The sequence below is a fragment of the Colletotrichum fructicola genome, assembly GCF_000319635.2.
Source record: "Colletotrichum fructicola Nara gc5 chromosome Unknown KSG_Nara_v1_contig03, whole genome shotgun sequence".
NCBI lineage: Eukaryota > Fungi > Ascomycota > Sordariomycetes > Glomerellales > Glomerellaceae > Colletotrichum > Colletotrichum fructicola.
In genome coordinates this window covers 4,644,322-4,654,119 of record NW_027094053.1, presented here as the reverse complement: position 1 = coordinate 4,654,119, position 9,798 = coordinate 4,644,322, and the positions used below count along the sequence as shown (strand labels likewise).

The following is a 9,798-nucleotide window of genomic DNA, read 5'->3' as shown; positions in this document are numbered from 1 at the left end:
GGCTGGCATGGCAGGCTAGTCGTCGACCCCGGGTACTTGATCCATTATGGGCAGGTTGCAGAGGACCGAGGTAGACCTGACTACCTAAGAGCCTTTCCCCTTCTTGCGGGCTGTCTTACAATGAGGTGTCCTCAGGTAGGTGCCCTACACCGAACGGCAGGTGGCGGGTGGGGTGACAGCCCGCTGTGCGCGTCTCGCTAGCGTACATAGTGCCAGCCAAAGTCCTTCACGTCTTCTGTGATTGCCGCATTTTGATCAATTCGGTTTCAGCGGCGGTCAAGCATGGGAAAGAGTCTGGACTGGCCTAAATGGCAACTTGCCTCCCTTCAACACCTAACCGACACCAGAGATTGCCCAGGGCAACAACGGCACGCGACACCCTTCGTCGGAAAAGAATGCCATGGTGTGCCCATCAGCAATTCGTAATCCGCATACACAGTTTGATGCCTGCCCACGCACCTAGAAAAGCTGAAACCAGGCGCTCATCCAGCAGACTATCTATTCTCCCCCTGTCAAGACTGGAAGAGCGTGAAAGCCATCTCCAAGCGTGGCATCTACCTGAGCCAATCATCGGTTTTTTCCTCAGCTACATCTGCTAAAAACCACGATCCATTCTGCTACCAGTACCACGGCACTTCCTCCGCCCCCGCCTCCTATGCCATGTGGCTTACTGCCACCACTAGCGGCCTCATTGCGCTAATTTCTTAGCGAGGAGGCTTGCCATCTCTGATGTTCAAAGCAAGCAATTTGTCAAACTGGGTCAGCTCATAGATGAACCTGCCACGTGAGCATTCGCTCTTCGACTTTGAACAATTACAGGTTCGGATTCGCTTATGTTATACTGCCATGACTGTTGTGCGATATCTCTGGATAGCTTCAATCGATGTCCGTATCTGGCATATCTGAGATGCTCTGGATTCAGCCGATGGTGATCTCTTTAAGCTTGCCACACTCGGCTCAAAGTCAGCTAAGAGGACTCAATCAAATAACGAGGAAAGTGAGAGACAGTGATGGCTCTCGGGTATTCAGCCATATATCTTCAGACCAGATTTGGATTTCAAAATCTTCACCAGCTTTTCCGCCACTAGTGATACGTTGACAAGCCAGAGTCATATTGCGACACGCTGGAGGGAGAGTAGGATGTTGAGCTGAGGGATATACGTAATGAGTCTATCGATCGTCCTCAAAATAACCTAAGGTCAGATTAGCCCTGATACGGCGATAAATACAAACCAGCAGGCCTGTGGGATTTCATCGAGAACCGCTAATTTGAGTAGCTAAATATAAATAATGATCTCACCTGATCGGTTGGCACAGAGATTTACCCAGATGAATAGACAAGTGCAAGTGACTTTACGAGCAGACATCGACGAATCCCGAACGAGTGGTGCTGTCTTCTTATGATTCCGGGCTTTAGATACACTCCAAACCTGTCAGGGAGCGAGTCGAATTCGTAACCTTGATTCGACCTCTCGTCTAGAGCAGAACAAACACAACGGCGCTGATGTGTCAGGCGCACTTACGGAGGTGTCGAACCTCCAAGCATGTGGACCCGGCCGGGATGTCAAAGTTGCCAACCCTGGAAACAGACGAACATCATTGTGGATCCATCCGGGCGCACCCGGCCTGGCCTCCGTAAGCCCGGGCCGGAGCTGTGGAGCTACGTGTGATCAGAGCCAACGGGGCATATCGGAGATGCCTCGGTAATCACAATGTCACCTTCGCGTTCGTCTCCGCGTTAGTGGCAGTGGATGTGTGAACAGAATCAAGTCAATGACATGCTACCGGCCCTGCCCCAAATTGCTTAGATACATATCCAACGTACAGCCTACGGAATACTGTCCTTATCCAATGCGTTCCACCAAAATATCAAACGCTGTAGTCCGATCTAGTGGAACTGATCCTCAGTCACACCCTTACCCATGGCAGCGGTACTGCTGATGCCACCGGTGACCATCTTTTGAAGCTCGTCGACGTATGTCGCACCACTCCACTTCTGGTGCTTGACCACATCGACGCCTCCTTCCATCTCGGGTTCTTGGACAAGCTCTCCGTAGGCACGCATGCCCTGCTTGCTGTAGGCCTTGGCGAACTTGTCGCTGATGAGCGCGGTCGTGTGCAAGCCGGCGAGGGTGATGAATTGCCAGCAGTAGCCGAGGGACGCCAGGCGGCGGATGTAAGTCTCCTGCTCGGCGCGAGGCATCGCCGTCTTCCAGTTGAAAGAGGGCGACAGGTTGTAAGCGAGCCTGAAAAAGGCACTAATTAGTTTTGAAATCACTACGGGGTAAGGTTGAACTCACTTTTGCTCGGGCCAAACCGCGTGGACACCCTGAGCAAACTCTTGCGCCTGCTTGAAGTCGGGAAGCTTGCTCTCCATCCAGATTGCGTCGCAGTAAGGAGCGTAGGCGATGGCACGGTTGATGGCGCAGTCGCATCCGCCCTTAAGGCGGTAGTAGCCCTCGCGCGTACGGGGCGCATCCCAGTCGAAGAAAACATCACTACCAACGACGCCCTTGGCAATGGCGCGGGCCTCAGTGTTGCTCTTACCCTTGGCGGCAGTAGTGTACTGCTTGATCATGTTCTCCTTGTTCGGGCTGGGGCTGGCCTTGATGGCGTCGACCACGGCCTCGTCGAAGCGCTTGAGGTTCGCCTGCTTCAGCCAGGCATCCTCAATGGACTGAAGCTCGTCGCCGAGCTTGCCCGCCTTTTCTGCTGCGAACATGAGGTCGTTCAAGGACTGAAGGTTGGGGTTCGTGGAGCCGAGAATGAAGGCATGGTCTCTGGGGTCAATGTTGGTGGAGATCAGGGTAGCGGCCTCGGCGTCAGTTCGGGCGACAGCGACCAGGTTGGAGCCCATGATGTCGGCCTGCGCGCGGATGGCAACGAGGCGGTTGATGTGCTCGCTGATGGGGACAAGGACCTTGCCGGCCATGTGGCCGCACTTCTTAGTGCCAGGGGCCTGATCCTCAATGTGAATACCAGCAGCACCCTTCTCGACAAAGAGCTTGGTGAGCTTCATCACAGCGGTCAGACCGCCGTGACCGGTGTCGGCGTCGGCGATGATGGGTCTGAGGTAGTCAATGTTGGCGAGCTTGGCTCGGGCCTCCTTCGGAACGCTGAGGCGCTCTTGACGCTGTTTCCTGTCGTGGAAGAGCTGCGCCATGAACAGGTGGGCAACCTTGTTGGGCACGGTGGTCTGCACGACGGGTAAGCAAGGCACTCCTTATTTGGACGACGCAAGTCGACACTCACGTAGGGGTAGTCAGCCAGATCCGGGCCAGGCTCGTCAGAGGCGGAGGCGGTTGACGATGATTGCCAGCCGGAGACGTAGACAGTGTCGAGGTACTTGGCCATTTGGGTGACCATTGTGGGCTCCAAGCAACCGTAAGTGTAGCTGGCGTCCTTTGTCTTGAAGCGGTTCTCGAGGATGTCGAATAGCTTCTTTGATTGCGCGTTGCTCGGGTAGTCGACCTTCAGGTGTCCTCTCTTGCTAACGATTTGCTCAGCGGTAAAGGGACGCTTCGTGAATCTCCAACGGGGCTCGCTCCACCAGCGCTTGACCTCCTCGACCTCCTTGAGGAAGAGCTCGTCTTCGCGGTCGGGGTCCACGGCGGGGTTAACCATGTTGTTGGCAGCCATGATGGGCAACTTGAGTTTTGTGTAGTAGACGAAGTTATTCCGAGAAGGAGCAGCTAGAGATGCTCGGCGCGGTATGAAATAAGACGAGTGGCAGTTCGGTGAAGTCGCAAGTAGCAAGATACGTGGAACTAGACGAGTGGCACCAGACTAATGATGCTATTCACAACTCAATCAATGGCAGACGGGTTCAAGAAGAGAGAAGAAGACTTGGAGAAGATGGGAAAGAAAAGAAAAAAAAAAGTCAATCCTGTAAGAGTCACAAGCCAAAGGTAAGGCAATAACAATAAAGAACCAGCACTAGCTTGCCATGACCGCCCATCGGCAGTCTTCGGCCAAAAGGCGTTCCTGGCCCAATCGTCTTACATCTGTTTCGAGGAAGGTACCTCTTACCTAGGCCCAGGCCAGGAGCTGGACAGTGTGAGAGGAGGTGAGAACGACTCAGGTCCAGTAGCTTTGAGCATAGCATGTATCGATAGCTTTCCTTGGCCGGGAGGCAGGACCGTGTGGTAAAACAGACCTCGGAACTGAAAATAGACGAGGACGGAATCCAGCCGAAAGTACCTTGTACATATCTGCATGCTCTTCTTGCCTTCCCGCAGACTAGAGACAACTGACGACGTGGGGGAATGCTTGGCCTACTGGCGTGTTTGGCGTATGTACCTATCTACCTTTTCCACAGCGAGTGGTGACATGCCAGGCGCAGTCACCAGGTAAGGTGAGGTGAGTGAGGCGCGCCAGTGTCAGTGTGATGTACTCGTATGCGTAGGTATGGGAGAAAGGGGTGACGTCTGGATTCGGCTCAAAGGGGACGGATGGGGCGAAACTCAGCTACTTCCTCATTGCCGTCATTGGCCGAGTTGCCGAAGCTCCTTGCATGTCCCCCGCCGTGCCCCGCCACGCCTCCGGTACCTGGGGGAAAGACTGGGGGTGAACAGACAGCAGCAGCACCTCATGCAATGCCAGCTACCTCTTCCAACGCACCTGCTAATGGTTCATCCTCCAGGAACTGACCCGACAGCTGTGACTGTACCCGTCCCCGGACCATGGGAAATAATTCTGCAATGGCAAGCAAACGTTGACGTCTGCCGATTCCGATGATGCAGCCCCATCTTCACCCGTGCCCGATGGTTCAGACCGCCCCGGATTTCCCATCCAACTGTGTGACATGATTGAGGAAACGTTTTCTCCATGCTCGTGGATTTCAATCCAGACAAACTGCAGCTGACCAGATGAAATGGAATAAAATAAGGCCATGTCTAACCAGCGTGGCCGAGTCCTGTCCCAAAATCTTGCGGGGTAGTGTAGCGGTTGTCTAGCATGTGAAGAATTGCTCTGAGTCGTCGCGATTGGCACTGGCGCTCCCGAAGCCGATCACGCTTCGTGGCGTGCGTCACACCTTCCCCAACCTTGCGACTCCAACCTTTGAAAGATGCCTCGGCCCTCTCACACTGTGTTCCGACGAGTCTAGCCGTTCAAACGAGGACAACCCGGAATCACCCTACGTCCATGCTCTGAATGTCCTCATGTCAGTCACATGTACCCTGCCGAACGGCTCAAGCCACCCTGCCATGTTGCCAACCACCAGCTTCAATATGCTCCAAAGGACCTCAAGCTCACGGAAGTTGCCCGATCTACATGTGCTGAGCTCCCTATTTCCCCTCATTTCATCCCATTTTCTTCGTGAATACCATGTCAGTTTATCCAGGATTGATCGCATTGGGCGGATATCTAGTTCGGCTTCGCAGCCAGTCTAGCCTGTTTTGATGAGCTTCCAGATCCCTCCGCCACCCAGCCATTCATTCAATCATCCAACGGCATCACCACGCGTAGCCAAATCATTCTTCAACTCCGAATACCGACATACAACCCCCAGAATGCCGCGGTACAAATCGAATAGCAATTGGATGCACAACTCTCTTGGCCCACCGATGCGATATGAACGAATTTACGCCGGAAGCTGTACCGTTTGTACCAGTCTAATGCGTCCACGAGAGAACACACTCTCCCCCCCTTAGCACTCTGGCCATACTCAGGCCAGCTCTGCAAGGGACTTCTCGTTGTTCTGCTCAATGGCCTTAATGAAGGTATCGTACGGGGTGAGCGTGCCCAGTGCACGACGCATGTGGGCGTTTACAATCTGCAGACCGTAAACGTAGCTGGCGTTGACCCATCCGAATCTGTCAAAAGTTAATAACCTGCTCAAAGAATAGCAACGACACGAAGACTCACCCTTCCTTGGCAACGCCCTTGAAATCCAGACCCTGGTTTCCGTACTCGGCGTCCACTCTGTGGGGATCGATTGGGCGAGTAACGTCGTACTTCTCAACAACGACTCCGTTGAAGTCAACGAAAGCCTTGGTCATCATGAACAACCACTTGTACGCCAGACGCTCGGCCTCCTCATTGAAGCTGTATCGCACCAGTCCGGTCCAGGCGAGCATCTGCTGAGGAGCCCAGCCGTAGGGGTAGTCCCATTGTCGGTTAGGTCTCTCCAAGCTGACTTCACCACGAGACTTCAGCGTACCCGACAAGAGACCGCCAATCGCCTCGAACTTGGGGAGGGCCTTCTGCACCATGTCCGCTGCCTGCTTGGGCGAGGCAACGCCTGCCCACAGCGCCCAGAAAGTCGTGCAGCTTTCGTACGTGCACCGCTCCTTCTTAGCGGTGTCGTAGTCGAAGTACATGCCTTCCTCCTCGTTCCAGAGGTACTTGTCGAGGGCGAGCTTTCTGCGCTTTGCGCGGCGGTCCCAAATGGCCGACGTAACCACCTCACCAGCCTTGAGCGGACCAACAGCGAACTCTGCGGGAATGACGAGCTTATCGTTGAACACATTGCGGATGGTGCGCGCAATATCCGTCTCATACTTGAACAGGAGTGAGTTCAGGTCGATGGTCGCGAGGTTAGCGCAAACCTTCTCGAGACGGTACGATGTGTCATGGCCAGACTCGCGGACAGCTCTGTCGTGAAGGAAGTATTCATCAAGCTCAGGCTCCTTAATCTTTCCGTGGTTGTAGGCTTGCACAAACTCCTGCCAGCTCATGCCGTACTTCTCAGCATACGGCTCGAGAACGTGAACGAAGTGACCAGCTTCCGTCTCGGGAGGCACTCCCAATCCCTCGGGTCGGTACCGAGAAAGGCCAGTGACGGGGTCCAGGCGCGGCTCAGAAACCCAGACACTGTGGTACTCCTTGATGGCGGCCAGCATGGATGTACGCAGGAACTCTTTGGCATCAGGCTCATGCTTGATCTTCTCGTAGACACGGAGAGCCATGTCGGTAAGGAATGGAGGTTGAGAACGGCAGAGATAGTAGGAGCGAGTGGCGTTCAGGATCTTGCCGTAGTGACGGATGGAAAAGCAGAAGTTTTGCACCATTGACTTGGCGAGATGGACCTTGTCGTTAACCAGGAGTCCCAGGGACTCCATGTAACTGTCCCAGCCGTACAGCTCGTTGAAGCGTCCTCCGGGCACGACGAAAGGCAAGCCCCTGAGCGTGTCCTCGCCTGTCACGGGATCCTTGATCTTTTCCATCTCGACGCAAAGGAGACCAGGCTTAGCATTCATGTCGCGGACCAGCTCCGGGGTGATAACCTCGGGAAGTAGCTGAACATCCAGGCGGATCTCCGGTCTCTCCTTGGCGACCTTGGTGTAAAACTCGAATTGCTCCGGCGCTCCCACAGGAACATAAATGCGCGGGCGAGGGTCGTCCGTCCAGTCTTTGGGGTCCTTGGCCGCGATTTCCACACTCGAAGCATCGATTCGTCTGGTCAGACCGTCCCAAAAGTGGTCGCGGATGAGGCGAGACAAGCGGTTCACGGGGTTCTCGTTCAGTCGTCCCTCGTCGAGGATGATTTGCTTGCGTCCATACTCCTTGGCGAGTGAGAGCTCCTGCAACAAGTTGGAGAGCATGTATGTTCCTCGGACATCGAATCGGTTGTGGCCGGCAGAGGCGGCAGTTCTCAGCGCAAGTACCTGTGTGGATACGTAAGCTTAAGTGGCCTGACGTGGAGAGAAGATATTCGTATACCTTTGGGCCGTTGTCCTCAATGGTGATCTGCATGTTTCCATCGGTGTCTTCCTGGGCTTGCAAGCTCTCCAGGGTCTCGTCGACATTGATGAGGAACTTTCGACCGCTGGAAATGGAAGCTTCGTCTGTAATATTCACAGTCAGCCAATGGGCCCCGGAAGTGCGTTCTGGATGGCGTGAGGTCAAACTTGCCATGGCTGCCGCGGCGGAAGGGTTCACGCAGTCCAATACGCTCGAATTGCTTGAACAAGCTGTTCTGTACACGAGTTAGCTCATCCTTGCAGGAGCAACCGTCGCGGAACACAGGCGGTCAAGGATGTCGGCGAAATTGGGGTCGTACCTGGGAGTAGGTTCGAGTTCGAGGGCCGGCACGGTTGTTGTGACGGTCGTCAGAGGTGTAGTAGGTTTTGGCATCGTCGAAGACACCAGCGTCGGTGGTCGAGCCGCGATGGCGGCGTTGGGTTGGAGAAGACATGGTCGGAATGGCTCTCGGCGGGGAAGGTCTGCGGCGATTGATAGATAACAAACGCGGGGTGCGCTCGAGATGATCAATTGGCGGTAAGAGGAAATGAAGGTGCGGCCGGTGGGCGGAAGGATGCTGTCACCGGCCGGAGGTGAATTTTCAGGATATCCTTAGGACAGGAATAATAATACTCTTTGCTGCGTCTCGTCGTGGCTGCGTTGTCGGATGGTGAGAGAAATGGGGGGAGATTGGGGTGTGTGAGAGCCGGCGTCACGAGGCCACGGATTGGGGAAGGAAAGAGACAAGGGGCGGCGTGGGATGGGGGGTCGATGCTGTCTCGAAACCAACCAAGCTGTCTCTCTCTCTTGACGGGCTCGGGCTGTGAAGTTGGCAAAAGCTTCCTACGGCTGACAGCGAACAGGGGAAGGGGAAGGGTGCCTGCCGCCTTAAAGTGAGCGGGTGGTGTGAAGGTGGTAGAGCCAAGGCAAGGTACTGTCAGGTAGGTGCAGCAAGGTGCGCAAGTACGTTTTCAGCATCCAGGTCTCGTTTCGTTGGTTTGTCTGAACTTTCCGGCAATGTCAGAGTGATGTGCAAGCGGTGCGATCTCTACAGTTATTTTCCTCGAGGAGTGAGGGGATTTTGCCCGAGATGAACAAGATTTCGAAAGGGGACTATTCAGTTCCAAGTTCTGGTCTCCTTCTCCAGCGATATCCGGATGACGCTATCGCGCGTTGCTTTTCAGTGGTCTCCCCCCACGCTGGGATCCATCTCGCCTCGCTGCAGGGCATCCGTACGGGTGGAAGCCGGTAAGGCGGTGGGCGGCAACGACACTAGCCAACGACGGCACACAGCTAGCCCCACCCAATACCTCGAGGACCAACCAGTCTCAACGCTAAATCTGAACCGTGGGCCCAAGCTTCCCTGTGCAACTCCCCCAAACGGCAGCAGTGGCAACTTCCTCCCCAAGACATTGACAGCTCCGCGACTCGAAATCGTCCTTAGTTTTTACGGTTCAAGTACAGAAACTAATTTATTCGTGTCAACTGGCTATCCTCAGCATATTAGGTAAACATTGTCCTACAGCTTTGACATCAAACTTCAGGGACAAGGCTCATGTAATGAAGACGTACTCCGACACTCCGTCTGGTCTTTTCATGCGGCATGTTCGTCGCCTGCGGCCAAACTGCGGTGTGCGTTCGCAGCATGCTTGCTTCTCCCATTGTTCTCCCACCGTGTCTTGTTGGGTGCAGACTGAATGCCACCTCGGGGCAAGCTGATTTGTGACCTTCCACTGAGATGTCGCTGTGCCTGCCAAGACTCGACCACACCTCGGCGACTTGCAAAGGCAGCATTCGGTCACACCACGTCCTGTCCGACCCGACCTGCCGACTACGGACCTCTACTACGCAGCAACAGGAGGAGGTGGCCAATGCCAGCCCGCACGTATAAGTAAAACGATGACAACGTCAGCCACCATTCGGACACTGCCCGTCTCATCCCACTCCGCTCCGCCTCCCATTCTGACTCCGACGGAAAGGAAGAAAAGATGTGTAGTCTCGCAGGGAGACGCCTCAAAGCCACCGGACGTTGAGAAAAGAAAATGTTTATGCGTGGTCAAATATGGTATTGAAACGTATTGCAGGATATCTTTCTATCCCAACTAGCTGCAT

General features: G+C 54.6%; 2 protein-coding genes across 2 annotated transcripts; both read right to left on the bottom strand.

The window, feature by feature from the left end:
- Window positions 1–1,888: 1,888 nt before the first annotated feature.
- On the bottom strand, window positions 1,889–3,639 carry ICL1 (Isocitrate lyase; the record flags this gene model as incomplete). The annotated part of the gene is made up of 3 exons (XM_032035167.1): window positions 1,889–2,246; window positions 2,301–3,196; window positions 3,253–3,639. 3 exons carry the CDS (start codon window positions 3,637–3,639, stop codon window positions 1,889–1,891), a joined length of 1,641 nt encoding a protein of 546 aa, XP_031892638.1.
- A 2,029-nt stretch (window positions 3,640–5,668) lies between these two features.
- treB (Neutral trehalase) lies at window positions 5,669–8,140 on the bottom strand (the record flags this gene model as incomplete). The annotated part of the gene is made up of 5 exons (XM_066151650.1): window positions 5,669–5,816; window positions 5,869–7,610; window positions 7,666–7,790; window positions 7,885–7,921; window positions 8,006–8,140. The coding sequence occupies 5 exons, from the start codon at window positions 8,138–8,140 to the stop codon at window positions 5,669–5,671; spliced, it is 2,187 nt and encodes a 728-aa protein (XP_066009183.1).
- Between the last annotated feature and the right edge of the window lie 1,658 nt (window positions 8,141–9,798).